Source organism: Theropithecus gelada, chromosome 12 (assembly GCF_003255815.1).
Source record: "Theropithecus gelada isolate Dixy chromosome 12, Tgel_1.0, whole genome shotgun sequence".
NCBI lineage: Eukaryota > Metazoa > Chordata > Mammalia > Primates > Cercopithecidae > Theropithecus > Theropithecus gelada.
The window spans coordinates 35446831-35467601 of record NC_037680.1 but is presented as its reverse complement, the minus strand read 5'-3'; the positions used below and the strand labels follow the sequence as shown (position 1 = coordinate 35467601).

At 43.5% G+C, this 20771-nt stretch overlaps 1 protein-coding gene across 5 annotated transcripts in view; it reads right to left on the bottom strand.

The window, feature by feature from the left end:
• Positions 1-20771, bottom strand: part of TANC1 (tetratricopeptide repeat, ankyrin repeat and coiled-coil containing 1) — a 262804-nt gene that overhangs the window by 90613 nt on the left and 151420 nt on the right. For 4 of the 5 annotated variants that reach the window (XM_025404493.1, XM_025404494.1, XM_025404498.1 and 1 more), the window contains exon 5: positions 5761-5865. The exons of the other annotated variant lie outside the window; for it this stretch is intronic. In XM_025404493.1, the coding sequence (XP_025260278.1) occupies positions 5761-5865 (105 nt within the window). The remainder of the gene's footprint in view (positions 1-5760; positions 5866-20771) is intronic. 5 annotated transcript variants of the gene reach the window in all.

Here is a 20771-nt window from a genome sequence, read left to right as displayed (position 1 = left end):
TATCACATAACTATAACTTCAACTAACAGACTTTCACAAGTCTCCTGAAACAGCCCTGATAAGCACATTAATTTTTCTTTTCCCTTTTTTGTAGTACACCCTCTCTTTTGATTTTCCTGTAGATCTATGGCCTTGCAAGCACTCTGTCCTGCAAGGGAGAAAGTGGCAATTGTTGTAAGAGACACACGGAGGGAAACATCCATGATTACCAGAATACTGTGGTCTTATGTCATCTTTTCCTGTCCCTCTTGCTGGTGCTCCTTGCACCTTAGTCCCAGCTCACAAATGAAATGCCAGTTTCTCAGCCCTCTTTTGTCAATGACCTGTTTCCCTAGTGTAACTTGCCTAGTCTCATAGCATTACCTTCAAGCAAATGGCTGATCAGTTTATATCCCAAGCTTTCTTGAGACCCAGTATGATTTTCCAACTGGTGGCTGGACACTTGCCAAGACGTTCCACCACACTTCTAAGTCTACACGCCTGAAACTGAACTCAAACCAAAACAGACAGCCCCTCGTCCTTCAGTGGTCTCGAAGGCATGGAGTTGTTGTCTCTTGTCTCTTCCAGTTCCCAGGTCCCTGCAATTCCTCATGAATCTTCCATTCATCACCTCTTCTTCACTGAACCTGATCTAATTTGAGACTTTATTCTCTAACTTAACTACTAAAACAATTTTTTAATCATTCTTAACCTTAGTCTCTTTCCAGTCCCACTCCATCCTACTCTGTTGCCATGTACCATAGTCTGTGTCTGTGTCTCATGAATGGGATTAGTGTCCTTATAAATGAGGGAGCTTGTTTGTCCCTTCCACTACATGAGGTTACAGCAAAAAGACGCTGGCTGTCTATGAAACAGTAAGTAGGCCTTTGCCAGACCCCGAATCTGCAGAGTACCTTGATCTTGGACTTTCCATCCTGCACAAATCTAAGAAATAAATTACTGTTGTTTATAAACCACTCAGTTTACGGTATTTATAGCAAAAACTAAGCAGCCTGAACTACGACAACAGGTAAATCTTAAGGCATAGCTCCAATTAAGTGTTTCCATGCTCAGAATCTCCATCTGCTGGCCAAGCACAGTGGTTCACACCTGTAATCCTGGCACTTTGGGAGGCCGAGGTGGGTGGGTCACCTGAGGTCAGGAGTTTGAGACCAGTCTGGCCAACATGGCAAAACCCTGTCTCTACTAAAAATACAAAAATTGGCCAGGTGTGGTGGCAGGTGCCTGTAATCCCAGCTACTCGGGAGGCTGAGGCAAAAGAGTCGCTTGAACCCGGGAGGTGGAGGTTGCAGTGAGCCGAGATTGTGCCACTGCACTCCAGCCTGGGCAACAAGAGTAAAGCTCCATCTCAAAACAAAAACAAAAACAAAAAACCCCATCTGCTGAACTCCCAACTCATCACACAGGTTGGATTAGTCATTACTTCCTCCTTTATTACAGTCACTCTTTACACAGGTCTCTAATCCCCTGCCAGACTCTAAGGCTCCATGAAGACAGGACCCATGCTTGATAACCCATCTCAAATAGCATTTAGCATAGTGGTTTTTGACAACACAGAAATGTAATACTTATTCAAGGAAATGCAGAATGAATGGATACTCTACTTGCAAGAGTCTCTCTTCTATGCACACATACCAGGTATGCCCCTTTTCTGCACTTCCATCACATAAAACCTCATTCAACCGTTGGCTGAATGTTGCATTGCCATTCTAAGAAGTTGAAAATTAAAGCAGGATTGAAGTTACCTCTTGGGAAAGACAGGGTTTTAAGAAATAAAACACGACTATGCATTTTCTTCAATCATACTCTTTTTTTCACCTTTTTTTTTTTTTTTTTTTTTGAGACAGGGTCTCACTCTGTCTCCCAGGCTGCAGCGTAATGGTGTGATCATGGCTAACTGCAGCTTCCACCTCCCTGGCTCAAGCAATCCTCCCACCTCAGCATCCTGGGTAGCTGGGACTAGAGAGGCACACCACCATGCCTGGCTAATTTTTTGACTTTTTGTTGATGTGGAGGTCTCACTATGTCGTCCAGGCTGGTATCAAACTCCTAGGCTCAAGCAATCCTCCTGCCTTGGCCTCCCAAAGTGCTGGGATTATAAGCGCAAGCCACCACACCCAGCCTCTTTATTCTTTATACCTCTTTAATCCTCTATATCTGTTTGACCATCTAAAATGGTAATAAAAAAATCAGGTGTCAAAATATTTACTTAAGCATATAACTAAAGATCCCCTCCCTCCCAGAAGATAGTTTCACATTGAATTATTCTGCTCTTTCATATGTGTTAGCTTTATTCGCTAGTCAGACTGCCAGGAAAAAAGTTTCATCACTGACTGACATGAAGATATCATTTAAAAAAAGTTTCATCATATTTTGAGATTGATCTTCACAGAGCAATGACTCATGAGACTAAAAACTTTCTCACCCCTCCTCAAAGCTTGCCCAAGTAGCTAGAGATATATTAATGCAAACCTAAATAAATTATAGTTGCCCCTAAATCAAAGAAATAAAGCGTGGATCCTGTTATAATAATAATCTCTAATTTATCTGAAGGCTTTTTTTCCCTTAAGGCAGATATTGTTTTGTGGGTAAATGAGTTTTCCCCTAAACAATATGTTGATTTAGCAATAGGAAGCTTATTCATTAAGAACTTATTCTGACACACACCTTATTAGGACCATTTGACAGGAAAATGGGCTTTGTATTTTTTTTGATGATTTTATTATGTCATCCATTTTTCCTAGAGTAGAAAATGCTGTGTTCCAAATATATTTAAACATACTAAGACGGAATGTTTTTTCCTAAAGATGTTTCCAGGTGAGTGCAAACTCCTTCCTGTCCTTCCTTTCTTCCTTCCTTTTTTAAAGAGACAAGGTCTCACTACGCTGCTCAGGCTATTCTCAAACTCCCAGTCTCAAGCAATCCTCCCACCTCGGTCCCCTGAATCACTGGAATTACAGGTGTGAGCTACAGTGCCCAGCTTGCAAACTTTAAGAAACAAGTTATTTGCTTACAAAAAAAAATTCATCTTCTTATATCATTGAACCCATACTTCCCAGAAGACTGAAACATGCATCACACATAAATGCAATTACTTATAAATAAGCAAATTCAAAGTGTTCTTTGCTTTGTTTTCCTTTGATTTAAAATCCAGAGAGCTAAGAATCAAGAGTTGATGGAGCTACATGACCAAAGCAAAAGTGAGGCAGGAAAGAGTATTTCGAGCATTTAGGAATAACTTGATATTTCAGGAGTCCATGGAAATTTCAAAAGCACTTCACAAGGAGCCTTTTCAGTGGAGTCTGTTAGTCTGGTGAATACTGGCATGTATTATTGACAGCACCCAGAAAAGTGTCTTAGAAATTTAACAAGAATATCCAAAGAAAATACAGATAACAGAAGACCACATTTTGAAGTAAAACTTAAGTGATGATGCTGATATTAAACCCTAAAAATGAGGGTTTACCCATCATGCATCTGCACACACCTGGGTTAATACTCAAATTCCATTAGTTTTAGTTGGCTCTGTCGTTCCCTTTGGGTTCGGTGATCTGGATAAAATTTACACTTTGATAAGGCAGACTTAATTAACCCCACTGAAATTTAAGGGACTCCATGGGGACTACAAAACACACCAATCTATACTAATTGTCCTGTTCGACTTTGTTAGGCAGCCACCTCTCCTCATCAACCAAGAGAAAGCTCACCCTGCTGCGGCTTCCACCAACATCATGGCTATCTTCAGGCAAGACCATGCACCCACAGACATCAACTACACCTGCTCCCGAGACACCTAACAAAAATGAAAACATACCCTGCTTCTTAATTTCAGGCAAAACCCAAATGTCTGGTCCTGTATTTGCAGCCCATAGATCTCATAATTTTGGTCCCCATGGAGACTCAAGATGCCGAATCAGAGAGCTCAGGTCTCAGGAGTGAGCACACATGTGAACTTCAGGCCACTCCAGCAAGACCAATTGCTGCATTTGAAATTTAGCTCAGCCCACAGCCAAGCATAAGAACACTTCCTTTTGCCAAGAAAGGTGGCCAATCCTGCCTTGAGCAAGGGAGAAAAGTTAACAATGGGAACTATTTATAACCTTTCATTGCCTAATAAAAATCCAAATTTTCTCCCCCCACTCCCATACCAGGAGGAGGAGGAGGTCCCAATCCCTGTACAGAACCTCAACGATACTCCCAGCCAGGGAGGACGAGGTTACATAATGGAGTCTAGGCCAGCCAAAATGCCAGGGGCATAATTGACCAGGGCTACAAAGGCTTTGGTGGGTGGGGAAGAAGGGAAGGGGTAGGTAGCAGGCTTAATCTGAGCCAGGCAGACAGCTTAGACATTTGATGACTGATATTCACTACAGATAGATAGATTTTACTTTCCTTTCAGGACACCAAGGAGACCGAGAACAGACCACCTGCCCACGTGAATGCACAGTCAAGAGAGGCCTCATGTACCAGCAGCTGGCTGTCGTAACCAGATTCCACTGTGGAATCTCCACCTTCACCAACATTTGGTGTGTGCAAATCCTCAGCTCAAATCCTCTTCCCTCAACCACACAATGAATGCCTGGACAGAAAGAAAGAGGGTGGCATTTCTCATGCCAGGGCACCTGCAATAGCACCTCTTGCCTGCCCAGAGTGCCCAGTGCCTGGCCCCATCTCTTCCCCATGTTCCAAACTCCCCTTCCCTTCCCAATTTTCAGCTTTTGCTGATTCTTCCTCACAGCTCATTTTTAGCTGTATTTTTTTTTTTTTAACCACCACTCCAGTATATTGTCCTTCCATGTCCTACTTATACAGCACCAGCAACACAAAAGGCACACACAGGAGTTAGAATATAAAGGGTCTGTATCTCCCACCACCCACAATTAGGCAGAGGAGGGTGCCAGATATGCCAAAGTAAAAATATGGTTGAGTTCTCTTTCCCAAGTTCTCTTTCAGCTTTGCTACATAAACTTGTGTCCACACTGAGGATAAAGCAAGCCCCTTTACATACAACAAGATTCCTAGTCCCATGTTTCTGCAGAAAAACAGGGTAGAAATTCAAAACACCCAAATTAAAGGCAAGAGAGATGTGAGTTGGGGACTCCCCAGCAAGGAACAAACAGGTAAATTCTTAAATTGATTTTTAAAAATAAACAACTATGAATACATCTGTTAAATGCTACAAATTTGTAATGTCACACATATTTCCAGGTATAAAATATATATACATATAAAATGTCTTTAAAAAGATTCCCATCAATTTGGATTTTTTTTTGCTCCTACTTCAACATCCCCTAAAGAAAAACTTTACATGTTAAAAAAAAGCAGCCTTCAAAAGACACCAAATGCTTTTTTTAAAGCTAGCAATTACATGCTTTGTCCAGTTAAAGTTTCAGCTTTTCAGCCAAAGCCTGTTGTTGAATTTTCTCAAGCAGTAGAGTATTAAAAACAAAACAAAATCTTGGAAGCAATCCACTGGGTGATGCTTCCTATCCTCCAAGACCTGGTAGGTCAAAATTCAGAGGAAACAGGACTCAATCCTTAAATAATGCATATGTACCCACTTTTCTATACCAGGTATACAATTTCCAAGAATGTGTGTTAGCTAAACAGATCTCTGTAACTGCCGGAGGGGAAAATAGCTCCCAAATACATTCTCAGCAAAGCAGTACAGCAAGGGCACTCAAGTTTCATTCAGAAATGAAGTGTCATTGTATAAAATCTTTGGGGGGGGGGAGGAAATCACTGAAAACATGTTCTTACCAGGCTCATCAGGCTCTGTTGGCTTGGATACTTCTCTGAATGGCATTATAACTGCATCTCCAGGCACTCTGGGGCTTTCCACATACTTGGGCTTCCTGATGGGACCTGTAGTGGGAAAGATCTGAGTGTGGCTAATGTTTTCCAGATGCAAACAAAGCCTTGGAATGTACAGTGTGTGTCCTTACCAGGACCCAAATATGCCTAGAGGAAGAGCCAGTCCCTTCCCCTCCCTTAAACACACACACACACACACACACACACACACACACATATGTAATTTCAGTACAGGCGAGGGAACGTCCAGTCTGGCCTGCCAAAGAAGAAAAGGGTAAGCTCAGATTTGAGAATGTAAACCCTAACAAAAACAAAAGCTGCTCTCTTGCTGTGAAGTCACTACAGCTGTCTTCGCTGGTCAAGTGGGTGATTCTGACATGTTCAAACCTGGACGGCTTGTGACGAAGGGTTTTATGATTTTCCTCTAACTGGCACAAGGATGAGACAAAGATGATTTGGTTGCTTGGTATCTCTAAAGTCAGGAGGCAAGATTATAAACAGCCAGCCTGTAACAGCAGCATGCTCTGCAGGTATCTTATCTAGCTAGTGACACACAGTAACTGTGCGCGGCACAGCAGCCAGTCAGCTGGTCAGACATACAAGAGACCGACAGGCTTATCTCCCACCTCCTGTTCCCACAGTCCCGGTTTATCATCAGAAAATCTGGAATTCTTCGTAAGACTGGATGGAACCCTCACATGCAATGATGCAGCCATTTTGGAAAACAGTTTGGCAGTTGTTCAGAAGGTTAAGGGCAGAGTTACTACATGGCCCTGCAGTTCTACTCCTACGGGAATATATGTTCACACAAAAACTTGTACCCAAATGCTCATAGTAATGCCATTTGTACTAGCTAAAGGTACGTCAAATGATGACAACAAAATGTGCTTTGCTTACACAATGGAATATTATTGGGCAGTAGAAAGGAATGAAGTATTGATTCATGCTACAACATGGATAAAGCTTGAAAACATTCTGCTAAGTGAAAGAAGCCGGTCACAAAGGATCTACATGATTCCATTCATATGTCATGCCTAGAATAGCCAAATCTTTCAGAAAGTATAAATGGTTGCCAGGGGCTGGGGGTTATGCAGGCTATGCAGGCCTGTGGGGTAATGGTAAGGGATATGTGACTTCTTTCTAGAGTAAACAAATGTTCTAAAATTAGGTCGTAGGGATGGCTGTACAACTCTATGAATATATTTAAAATTAGTCTACTGTATGCTTTAAATGGGTGAACTGTATGGATGTGAATTATACCTAAACAAAACTGCTTAAAAAAAATTAAAAGGCTAGGCGTGGTGGCTCACACGTGTAATTCTTGCACTTAGGCCAACGCAGAAGGATCGCTGGAGCCCAGGAGTTTGAGACAAGCCTGGGCAACACAGTGAAGACCTTGTCTCTATAAAAAATAAACAAAGTTAGCTGGGCATAGTGATGTGTGCCTGAAGTCCAAGCTACTCAGGAGGCTGAGGTGGGAGGTTCACTTGAGCCCAGGAGGTAAAGGTTGCAGTGAGCCAAGATCACACCACTGCATTCTAGCCTGGGCAACAGGGTGAAACCATGTCTCAAAATAAAGAAAATACTGCCTTTCTGTTACATTTTGGTCCAAAATCACTCCCTTGATTCTTGTGTTCCTTGGTTGCCTTAAAGTGGCTTTTAGCAAGACCACAGAGATAGGAAACATTTTACATCAGTAAGAGAAGGGGTAGTGGAAGACATGCAGGCAGGAATCTACAACTCTCTCCTCTTCTCAGCCCTGGGCCATAGCTCTGACAGTCCCAGGGGCCCAGTTCCACCACTGCATCATGATGGGGTGATGCAGACAGACCATCCTTCTGTCTCAAATGCCTTCTGCATCTAAGAAATTCTGTTCAAAAGATGGTTTACGGTGAGAGATGCTGCCATCTAAAGGCATACTGTGAAAGCATTTATACTACTATAAAAATAATCTAATTCCCAGCCAGCTACATGGGTGTACTACATCTTAAACTAGACTGTTATCAAATAAGCTAATACTACTTTACAAATAAGAATGGTGTTTCAAACTTTAGGAACCATCCCTTTTAAATGATTCATGTAGTATTTAATCACATGGCAGTCTTCATAATTTAACCCTGTCATAAAGGGAACTTTTACAAAGATTAAAATGGAATGGTTACGGGGGAAGGGAACAAATAATTGCAATCTAAGTGTGGGATGTAGGCTATTCAACAGTATCCAGACTTTATCTACAACATATATATATATATATATATATATATATATATATATATATATATATATCTCCACATGTAAATATGCATAGGGAAAAAGACTTGTGGGGGTTTGGGGGTGGAGCTAAACTACTTGCTGTGTAAGAGACATAAACTAGAAAGAAGGGCCTGAATAGGGCAGATACAAATTGAATCAATTAGCTGGGCATAGTGGCGTTTGCCTGTAGTCCCAGCTACTCAGGAGGCTGAGGTAGGAGGGTCTCGTGAGCCCAGAAGTTGGAGGTTGCAGTAAGCCGTGATTGCACCACTGCACTCCAGCCAAGGTGACAGAGCAAGACCCTCTCTCAAAGAAAAAAGAAAAGAAAAGAAAAGATAAAAAGGAACCAGAACAAAGATAAGAACTCAAAGACAAGAACCCATATACACTTCTGGTTTGCCACTTACTCCCTAAGGTAAAATAAACTGCTGACATCTTTTCCCTTCATCTGCCCTCGTCCATTTGAAAGACCTGAGGCGGTAAATCTCTTTGTTATTATTGCCTGATGATTTGTCCAATGAGAAGTCATGGCCACTGTTCAACAAGTGCCTGCATTTCTGCTCCCCTTAACTTTTCAGGGTACAGTAACAGCAAATCTAAAGAGATCTATTTCCAGGCTCCAATCTACCTACCCAGCAGAGTCTTTAAAAATGTTCTCTAATAGTAAGCACTTTCTTAAAATGTGGGCTATTTCATTAATGTATGATAGTTGTTGTAAATGTCTGGATCCTGGAACCCAGTGTCACCCAGAGCCTTCAGAAAGCATCCACGTGCCTGCCTGCTTAATTGTCTTGCAACGGTTCTATTCAGATCCAATCCCTCAACTCACAGAAAGACTCAACCCTGAGAAGCCAGGATGCTCAACGCAGGGACTCGTGAGTTGGGCAGACCTAGGTTCAAATACTGCACCCAGGCCTGGCACGGTGGCTCACACCTGTAATCCCAGCACTTTGGGAGGCCGAGGCGGGCGGACTGCCTCACAAGTTCCAGTAACACAGTGAAACACCATCTCTACTTTAAAAAAAAAAAAAAAAAAAAATTAGCTGGGCATGGTGGCGTGCGCCTGTAGTCCCAGCTACTTGGGAGGCTGAGGTATAAGAATCGCTTGAACCTGGCAGACAGAGGTTGCAGTGAGCTGAGATCATGCCACTGCACTCCAGCCTGGGCGACAGAGTGAGACTCTGTCTCAAACAAAACAAAACAAAAACCCCTCCCTCCTCATGTCCCCTAACTCAGGCCTTACTATGTCCCAGACCCTAAAGGTGACTGAATGAACCTCTTGCTAAAAGGGGAAAACCCACGCACAAAGACCAGGCCCACTTCGTTCCCAGGCACAGTAAATCACAGGAATGTCACATACGAAAGGAGACCTAGAGTATACCAAAGTAAGTAAAACATATATTCAGTGGTCACACAAGGCAAGGCACACACATACATTAATTCACTCATTCCTAACAACTTTGGGAGAAAAGTACAATTTCCTTCATTTTTAGGTCAGGAAACTGAAGTTCAAATAAGTTGTTCTCATCTGAACATGGCCCACACATGACAAAGCAGGAAGGAATTCACACCCTGGTCTATGCAGTTTTGAAGCCCATGCCCTGAATCACCATTGAGCACTTCTACAACTATGAAATCTGGATTAAACATGCAATTCTAGAAAAAGCCCAGGCACTGGGAACTTCCACCACCCAGTCATCAACATCCATGGACGCTGGCTGCAGAGGCAGCAAATCATTTATGCATCCTACTTGTCTCTGATCTTCCCTTTCACTAGAGGAAATGTTAAGTGAATATAAACAATGGTTCTCCTGCATGATCCTTGTATTTAAATTGCTTTTCACAAACAGCTGAACCTCAAATGCTATAAAACAAGATAAATTTATAGCCATAGGTTTTATTGTCCCCCCACAATCACTCATTAGAGAATTTGTGCATACTTTGCATTGAACCGAACAGATGATATGTGTTTGCCTCCACTCACTCTCAAAACATTAAAGTTGTAGCAAAAAGATTAAAGAGAGACCAGTGAGGAAAGGAGAAAGAGCCACTGGCCAGAAACGAAGCCTCTGAATGTAGGAAACAGACTGCCAAGGAGCAGTGGAGCAGACAGAGCATAAAGGTTAGTGTTGAGTGGGGGCAGGGGGAGGGGGAGCCCAGGCCAGAGACCTTCGTGACAGCAGGCCCGTCGGAAGGCAGGGGCACGGTGACATCCAGTAGCGCGGCTGGTTGAAAACTACTGAAGGAAAAGTGAGACCCCCACCCCAGCATTTCTTAAGCCTGGAGCATCCCTTCCACTCCCTCATCCTGGAGGCCAAGTTTATTCTCTGGAAAAAGGCTCAATTCTAAGAACATGGAGAGAGATTCAAGAGCTAAACTCATGAGTGCTCTTTTCTTTTCGTGTTTTTTTAAAACTTGTAACTGCTAAGGAAAAAGTAGATTAAGAAAAATGCTATATGCAGACTGATGGGCCCGAGATGTATCTCCCCCACCCCCAGCCCCCAGTTATGAGATCTGACAGCAAAGCTTACAGGCCACGGCAGGAAGAGATGGGAGGATTCCTCTCTGGAGAAGCTCATCAAGAGAAGAAGGCCTAAAGATAGTCACAGGTGGGGACTCCTCTACCCCAAGAAAGGGAGATCCCTGACCATCATGCTGCAGCACAGCTTGCCCTCAACATACCCCTTTCAATCAGCTTTTAGCACCTTATATACAAATAAGGAGCCAAGGAACACCAGGCAGGTGAGGAAAGACCTACCCTGAAAGACAGCGACTGACACAGGTTAAGAAAGGAACTCTGAGCTGGGCACGGTGGTGCACGCCTGTAGTCCCAGCTACTTGGGAGGATTGCTTGAACCCAGGAGTTTGAGGCTGCAATGAGCTATGATTGTGCCAACCCTGTCTCTTTAAAAAACAAACTAGGGAATGAGAGAAAAGAAGAAACGCCCTACAGAAAGAAAAGCAATACTGCCTCTATTACACAAAAGGCCACTGGGACAGGGGACACTTGGAGCTCATGATGTGGGCAGCTAAACAGGCTGTGGCTACAGAATAGCTGCAGGCCACATGGTCAGGAGCCATCACAGTCACCAAGCACTAATCTCACATGACCACCTATTAAACCACAATGACACTAATCACTGTGCCATCTATATGGAACACTGCCCCACATAAAGCGGCCACAGTCCTTATCAGCAGAGATCTAGACTGAAAAATCCATCTCCCCAAACCCCTCCTCGGGGAAAACTACTGCCCAGCACCTTTCCCCTCACAACTTTTTGTTTAAAACAAAATACTCAAGCATAAGCTACTTTTAACTTCCCCCTTTAATTAAACCAAGTGTTATAAGGTGAATCCCCCCAAATTAACCAGAATGTAATACTACATAATAATTACCCAGAAAGCATGATATTCCAGCTACTGGGTATGTTTTAAGGCAGGAGGCTCTTAAAAACAAGACAAGACTTGTCTGTGGATAAAAACATAAACAACAACAACAAGAACAAGGAAAGACCGTCAGGTATTAGCTGACAACCAGCTCCTCTAGGAGCTGACACGTCTCCAGGGCTGGGCTCCCAGTCCCCCGCCGCCCCGGCACTGGTATCCTGTTGCTGCCGCTTTTCCAGCTGTAATGTGCCCAGGCTTCAAATGCAGATTCTGATGTTCAAGGTGTGGGCTGGGACCACAGATGACACTTTGGTAGCACAAATGGGGTCTCTAGGGAAGACCACTGTTCACCACCCACTCCAGTGGTCAGGTTTAAGTGGGGTGCACCCACTTGGTGTGAGTGCAGCACCAACGTGTTCCGTTTACAAGATTAAGATAAACGGGCATTATCCTCCATCATAAATTAAAGCTACTTCATCTGAACTCGAGATCCTTCTCCTCATTCCAATTTCCCCAAGCCACTGCCCCTCCCCTCATAATCTCCACTATGTGATACAGGGGAAAGTAGATCTCAAAGTTATAAAAGACCCTTAAAATTAAAAACAACAAAGTGCCAAAAATGTTACACAGCCATAAACTCATAGGTACCAAGTATGCAGCTTGCAAAAGAAAGAAAGAAAAAACAAACAAACAAACAAAAAACCAAAACCTCAAAACCCAAGCTCCTGTCAGCTTCTTTAATTGTGTAGCAGGGCCTGTGTCAGTCTGGAAGGATGTGGTCAGAACCCTCCCTTAATCACTCCACTCAGAAGGCCAGGAGGTACAGCAGTCCCCCATTCAGAATTCTGCCTTTATATAAATCTCCAAATAGACTTTCCCAGCGGCCAGTTTTCCCGCTTTTTGACATTTTAATCACACAGCTGACTATTTTGCTGCTTAGAAACTGCCACATAAGGAGTATTTTTTAAAAGGGATGGTAGAAATAAACCAAACCCAGCTTTATCTCGAGGCAGTGAAAGGGAGAAGGGCAGGGATTCTTTTCATTTCTGAGTGTTTCAGTTAAAGATAATTATATATTTATATGAAAGCAATATTTGGGACACAGAACACCTGAGGCTACTTATTGCATTTAAAGTAGATCTTACATTTTTCATGGTATCTGGAGACTGTGAAAAGTGACACTGTGTGTTATCAATCATTTTAGGGATTTTTTAGCATCCTGAACTTTCACAGTAAAGGTTCCTGCCGATTTTATCTGATCTAGGTTTTCATTCCACAGTGGAAAATTTCACAAGATGAGGAAAATAAAGAGAAAAGTAAGAGAATGTTTCGGGGGGCAGGGGGAACCTTTACCACTAAGGCAAATGGCATTAAATAGCCAATTCCTAATGGCAAACTGTGGTAAACTACCAGATGAGTCTTGGATTTTAAGGAGCAAGACATCCAGACAGAGCTTCAAAAGTGTGACCCCTCTTCCTCTAGTACCTGCACCGCCCCCCCAAGAACAAAAGAGTGCTTGGTGAGGGAGGAGAATGAAGCGACATGCACTTAGGGACTGAAAAAAGACGACTTGGCCTACCCAAGTCTGCGACATAAAAGGAGTCTTTGTAATAGGAACATGGGCTGATTCCCTGTGGTTTTGTCCCTTGCCTAAGTTGAGGCACAGCTGGGGGACAGAAGGCACTGCCCAAAGACACCATCTTACAGGGTAAGAGCTTCTTGGGAAGATTCACCCTGGGGGAAGGAGACAGAAAATGAACTGACCAAAGTGGAAAACCTTGGCCAAAACAGGAGGGCAATTTCAAACACTGCCTGGCATCCATCCCTTGGATATCTCCCATGAGAGGCAGAAGGGGATTAAATAACTAAACTGCTGACAGCTCTCCTCCAGGGAATGACAAAAGGCAGCACCAGGCCCCCCACAACTCCTGGGGTACAGGGTGTGGATGAAGGACAAGGCACCTGGAAAGAGAAGTGCACCAGCTGTCCCAGCAGACACCCTCTGGGTACTTCCAGAAGCATCCAGGAACACTTTTACAGGGGCCTGGGGCCTTGTATAAAAAGGTAGTGGCAACACATCAGTGCGATTTGAGTTACTACTACTGGGACCTCATCCTAATCCAAAGACAAGTGAGATCTAGGGAAATTCAGACTGCAATTCTAGGGAAGAAAAAAACAGAAGGCAAGAGAAAAAAAGTGTCACCTGCTGATGGTGAGGAGAATACAAAAGTCACCTGATACCACTCTTAGTACGCCTCCTTTTATTTATTTCAAATACCTCATCTGCAAGGATCCACTGGGAAAGGGCGGACAGCCTTTATTCATTGGTGCAACGCCTAAGACATTGTGAGGATGTAAATGTTCACAATCTAGTAGGAAAACAGTATATCAAAATGGAGCCATGCTCCTTTTTTCCAAATTGTATTTTAAGTTCCAGGATACATGTGCAAAATGTGCAGGTTTATTATACAGGTAAACATGGCAACGGTGGTTTGCTGCACCTATCAACCCATCACCTAGGTGTTAAGCCCTGCATGCATTAGCTATTTATCCTGATGCTCTCCCTCCCTCCCGTGCCCTGACAAGCCCCGGTATGTGTTGTTCTTCTCCACGTGTCCATGTGTTCTCATTACTACATCCATGTCCCTGTAAAGGGAATGATCTTGTTCCTTTTTGTGGCTGCATAGTATTCCATGGTGTACATGTACTACACTTTCTTTATCTAGTTTATCACTGATGGGCATTTGGGTTGATTCCACATCTTTACTATTGTGAATAGTGCCACAATAAACATATGTGTGCACATGTCTTTACAGAATGATTTATGTTCTTTTGGGTATATACCTAGTAATGGAATTGCTGGGTCAAATGGTATTTGTGGTTCTAGATCCTTGAGGAATTGCCACACTGTCTTCCACAATGGTTGAACTAATTTACATTCCCACCAACAGTGTAAAAGAGTTCTTGTTCCTCTGCAACCTCACCAGCATCTGTTTGTTGGCTTTTTAATAATTACCATTCTGACTGACGTGAGATGGTATCTCACTGTGGTTCTGATTTGCATTTCTCTAATGATCAGTGATGTTGAGCTGTTTTTATGTTTGTTGGCCACGTAAATGTCTTCTTTTGAGAAGTGTCTCTTCATGTCCTTCATCCACTTTTTGATGGGATTTTTTTGTAGCCATGTCCTTTCAATAAGGCATCATTAAAATAAATGTTAACACTTTCAAGTCCCAGTTTGTAGTCTACATGTTTATAGTATCATGAGTACAATAAGCTCCTAGTACAACAAAGTAACTTGAATAATATTTCTGCTTTTTTCCAATGCAATCTGTCATGCTGTTCTTATACTAAAATTGTTATATATGAAAGCATGGAAATGCATTAATTAATTTTATTTACTCAACAAATATCTGTGACACATCCACTGCATACCAGGCACAAAGCTGAGAACCACAGACATGACTGAGCTCTCTCGATGCTCTCGGTTAAGATGACAAGAGTCTATTATATCATTTGAATTTTATTTCAAAACACTTCAACATAAGCTGGGATATAAATGTATGTCCAGTGGCTGTAAGCAACTGCCTAAAGGCAACGAGTTGTCTTAATCTGGAAGGCAGGCTCCAAGAGTAGTTCACCGGCTTTTAATCAAAAAGCCACACTCAAGAGACACTACTGCAAGTCAGTCAGCTAGCTCACCTTTTCACCAACCAACAGCAGGTTATGTTAATTAGTATACTTTGGGTCAGAAATGGGCTTTCACATTGGTTAAATTACTGACTTTGTTAATTAGTATTACAGCTGATGGAACATTTTCAGCCGTGAAATGCATGATATTTGAGGTAAGAGGGCTGACTGGAAATGTCAGAAACACTCTGCCTGTGTGTGACTCAAGTATAAAAATCTAGCAGGCCAGAATGTAATCAGCCTCAGAAATATAAGGCTCAAGGTAAAAATGGTGCCCGGGTTTGATAAGTAAATGGCCCCAGGTCCAGCTGCTGATTCCCAGGAATTGTTAGATCCCTGATGTAAAATGGCAGGAAAACCTGAATTCTGCCTTTGGTGAGCCAAATTCTAAAGATACCACTCCAAGATTCCCATCTCCTCATTACTGAATCAAACACAATCTGGGTACAGCCATGTAGGGACTCTGCAGATGGAATTAAGAATACTAATTAGATGACCTTAAAATAGATTATCCTGGATTATCTGGGTAGGCTTGCTATAATCACACAGACCCTCGAAAGCAGAAGTGAGATGAGGCAGGAGGGAGGGTCAGATACTAAAGTGTGAGAAGGAAGCCACCTTTCTGGCATTGAAGATGAAGGAAGGGAACCACAAACAGGAATGCAGGCAGCCTCTGAAGTTGAGAAGAATCCTCAGCTGACAGCCAGTAAAGAAATGGGGACCCAGGCCGGGCACAGTAGCTCACGCCTGTAATCCCAGCACTTTGGGAGGCTGAGGTGGGTGGATCACCTGAGGTCAGGAGTTCAAGACCAGCCTGACCAACATGGTGAAACCCCATCTCTACCAAAAATACAAAAATTAGCTGGGCATGGTGGTGGGCACCTGTAATCCCAGCTACTCGGGAGACTGAGGCAGCAGAATCGCTTGAGCCCAGGAGTTGGAAGTTGCAGTGAGCCGAGATCACATCACTGAACTCCAGCCTGGGCGATAGAGCAAGACGGATGGACGGAAGGGAAAGGGAAGGGAAAAGGAAGGGAAAGGGAAGGAAAGGAAAGGAAGAAATGGGGACAGAAATCCTACAGCCACATGGAACCGAATTCTGCCCTCCTGAATGAGCCTGGAAGTGGTTCATCTCCTGAGCCTTAACAGAACACAACCCTGCTACTGTCTTGATTTTGGCCTCAGGAAACCTAGAGAAGAGAGCCAGCTGTGCCTGGACTTCTGTCCTAAAGAATTGTGATAATAGATTTAAGATAAGCATAAGCTTGTAGTAGTTTCTCAGGGCAGCAATAAAACACTGACACAATGTCTATGAAATACTGTCTCATGTGCTACAGGTAAACACTAAATGCAAGCTGCTGTCAGAGCAGACCCCTGAAAAGAACAAAGCTGGAGCCTCACCAGGTATATATAGCAGGTTGTGTGGATGCGCTGTGACAGCCTACTAATAAATCTGTATGGGCAGAACTCCACCTAAGCCTTATTTTCATTCATGCCGGGTTGTGAGCTCACAGGGAGGAAATCTCTAGCTCTTACTTCCTCTAACTTTGGTAGTAATTATAATGTACCATAAAGAATCTAATACCAGCTGGGCATGGTGGCTCACGCCTGTAATCCCAGCACTTTGTGGGGCTGAGGTGGGAGGATCACTTGAGCCCAGGAGTTCAGGACCAGCCTGGGAAGCATGGTGAAACCTCATCTCTACTAAAAAAAAAATACAAAAATTAGCTGGGCATGGTGGTGCGTGCCTGGAGTCCCACCTACTTCTTGCCAGCCTAGGTGACAAAGTGAGGTCCTGTCTCAAAAAAAAAAAAAAAAAAAAAAAAAAATTGCAGCTGATTTCCTTAGGTTTGCAGGAATGGTTAAGCAAAGAGTTAAAAACAATTGAACAGCCACAAACTTTGATTTAAAGATATCCCTGGAAGAAAGATCCATCTTCCTAAAATGGTTAATTTCAGAGTTTGTCTAAGGAACTCAGGAAGTAGGCCTTAAGCCACAGGGCACTTCTGTTATTTGCACAAGCCGGAAATGAGCCCTCCACTGCATGAAGTAACTGACTCCAAAAAGAAGGCAGGATCCTTGAGAATTTTCTCTCCCTGTGGGTTCAGACCAGCCCCTGGACCAACAGCAACAGCACCACCTGCAGACTTGAGAGACATGAAAATTCTCAGCCCCTCTCCAGACCACAAAGTGACTCCCATGCCCCACTCAGGATTGTTTTTGGGTTTTGAGACAAAATCTCATTCTGTCGCCCAGGCTGGAGTGCAGTGGCGTGATCTCAGCTCACTGCAAACTCTGCCTCCCAGGTTCAAGTGATTCTTGTGCCTCAGCCTCCTACAGACAGGCACCACCACACCCGGCTAAATTTTTGTATTTTTAGTAAAGACACGGTTTCACTATGTTGGCCAGGCTGATCTTGAACACCTGACTTCAAATGATCCGCCCGCCTCAGCTTCCCAGTGCTGGGATTACAGCTGTGAGCCACCTCACCCAGCCTCCCACCCAAGTTTGAAAACCACTGGCATGGCCTGTCTGCAGTAGCTATGCAAGACCTTGCCCACAGCCCAAGAGAGCTCAAAATTCAAGTATGAAGACAAAACAGAGTGTGATGTTAAGTGACTTGGGAAAAACAGCAGCGCGAGGGAGGAAGGCAGCGACTGAGCTGTATGTGAGGCTGGGGCGTGGGGGAGGACCGGCGTCACTGAATGGGACCTCAGAGGCGGGAGGCAGGGGGTTTCACTCCATTTCCTAAACGTAGTAAAAGCAGCTGAAGGAAGATAACTTTGTCTCTGTTTAGCTTTCTTACAGTGTTTAGCACAGAGCTATGTACTCAGGTGGCGCACAAATACGTATTTCAATAAGAAAAAGTTTTTTTCTGCTTGAGTAAATTACACTCATTTGCTATAAACTAGTAACTTCTAAGAAATCCTATAATTTGGGATTATCTTCTCCAGTATTTACTCAGTACAGTGGCTACTACAGAATTCCATTTCATTTCTGTCAGAGCAGGAGATTTGGAAGTAAGGAGAGGACTGTGAAGGGAGGCATGGGGAGGTGTTGGAGGGGTTGAGGTGGGGTGAGGGGAGCGTGGGTCCCAGTCCCTTGAAAGGTTCCACCGATTAGAAGGTGCTCCATGACCCCTCCCTAACCAGCCAGGAGAGGGTAAAGCCAGAGCAGTCCTATGTCTCACTCAACAGCACTCTCTGTTTCCATCCTCCACAGTGACCAAGTCAAGACTACCCCAGCCTTCTCCAACAAATCTCTGGTGCACGCACATACATGCTCCATCCTTCGCCCTATACAGAAAAAAATCACCATCAGAAGGAAGCACCTGAAAGAAACTCTCCAGCCCCATCCTCACACCTACCTGCTCTGGCATGCATCTGCATACATCCACACAAAGCGAATCCTCTACCTACACTCATGGACCAAGATCAGGGTGCGGAGATCAAGAGCAAGAACAGGGAACACAGATGCAGAATGCAACCGTCTCCTAAACACCTGTAAGCACTGTTGCTCTTAATAGGATTTATGAGTTTAATCAGATTAGGTCCAAAGATTAGCTACAGATCATAGTTACAACCTGACTAGGTTGCACTGAGACCATTAAAAGCGCCAGTGTGGACAATGAGCTACCACTGCACATCTTTTAGGATGGCTAAAACTTAAAAAACAAACAAAATATAAAAACTGCTGAAGATGCAAAGTAACTGAAACCTTCATACTGTTGGTGAAAATGAAAAAAGAAAAAACAATTTGGAAAAAAGTATTACCCCAAAAAAAAAAAAAAAAAAAAAAAAAGCAAAGAATTGATACCCACTACAACATGAATGAATCAACCGCATTAAGTAAGTAAAAGAAGCCAGACTCAAAAGGTTATACACAATTCTAAACGTGACATTCTGAAAAGGCAAAACTATAGGTTTGGAGAACAGTTCAGGGGTTGTCAGGAGTTGGGTGTTGACTACAAAGGAGTAGCAGGAGGGAATATTTTGGGGTGAAAGAACTGGTATCTTGATTGTGGTAGTTACACAGCTCTGCATTTGACAGTCACAGATCTGTACAATGAGAAAAAAAGTTCATTTTTGTTGTATGTTAATTTAAAAAAACACATTAAAATGTATTTTTGTTAGAAAAGAGGGTCTGGCCACTCCAATAATAGTGATACCCAGTTGTAGGAAGTACCCAAGTCCCAAATCCTGGGTAAACATCTCTGACCCATGTAGAGACAGCAACAGCTAAAGGCCAGCCCCAGCATCTATCATCTCCTTCTACCTCTGTAAGAAAGCCCTAATTTTTCACTATTTAAAAAATAGGCCAGGCACAGTGGCTCACACCTGTAATTCCAGCATTTTCAAAGATCAAGGCAGGCAGATGGCTTGAGCCAGGAGTTCCAGACCAGCCTGGGTAATATGGTGAAACCCTGTCTCTACAGCAAATACAAAAATTAAGTGGGTGTGGTGGCGTGTGCCTGTAGTCCCAGGTACTTGGGAGGCTGAGGTGGCAGGATCACTTCAACTTGGGGGGTTAAGGCTGCAGTGAGCCGTGATCCTGCCACTGCACTCCAGCCTGGGCAACAGAACGAGAGCCTCTCTCAAAAATAAATAAATAAAAAGTATCAAACACTTGGAACAAAAGAGATAATAGGGTGTGCCTTCAGTGGGCCAGGGTATTGCTTATGTAAAGCAGACCCTCCGGCATTATCTTTCCATAGGCGTGTACACTCCTGAATTTCTATTGACTAGTTTACAGGTCTGTAAATTGCAGAAAACTTGGCAATGCAAATGATTCCTGTCCATAGCAATTCTCTGGCAGACAATATAAATCTCTGTAACCCAAAATCTTAGTTAAACCATTAACATCTTTTTGGATTCCCTAATTAATGAATTATGCTATTGCCTTTCTGATAACTGCTGGGTGTGGTGGCTCACAATCCTAGCACTTTGGGAGGCTAAGGTAGGCGGATCACCAGAGGTCAGGAGTTAGAGACCCAGCCAACATGGCGAAACCCCATCTCCACTAAAAATACAAAAATTAGCCAGGCGTGGTGGCGGGCACCTGTAACCCCAGCTACTCAGGAGGTTGAGGCAGGAGAATCACTTGAACCTGGGAGGCAGAGGTTGCAGTGAGTGAAGATTGCACCACTGCACTCCAGCCTGGGCGGTAAGGGTGAGACTCTGTCTCAAACAACAACAATAACGGAGAAAATTATGCTTTAGCACCCTAGTGCAATTAAGTGCATAAATAATTGCATTTCCCAGCCTCCTTGCCAGCTTGGTCCACACAGCCAATGAGAGGTGAGCCAGCATGGGGTAGGATTTCAAGGAAGACTGTTTACAAAGATGAGCCAGCTGGGAGAAGCCCCATTTTGCTCTTCTCTTTTCTTCTCCTGGCAGGACATGTGGACATGCTAGCTAGCACGCCGGCAAACATGTTATTAGACCATGAGGTTACCTTGTGTTAGGAAGGTGTGGTAAACTGACAATGGTTCCCAAAGACATACTCCCTGGAACATATGGTATTTGCTACTTGATTTGGAAAAATGATCTGTGTAGATGTGACTAAGTTAAGGATCCTGAAATGAGGGGCTTATCCAGGTGGGCCTCAACTGCCATCATGTAAGTATA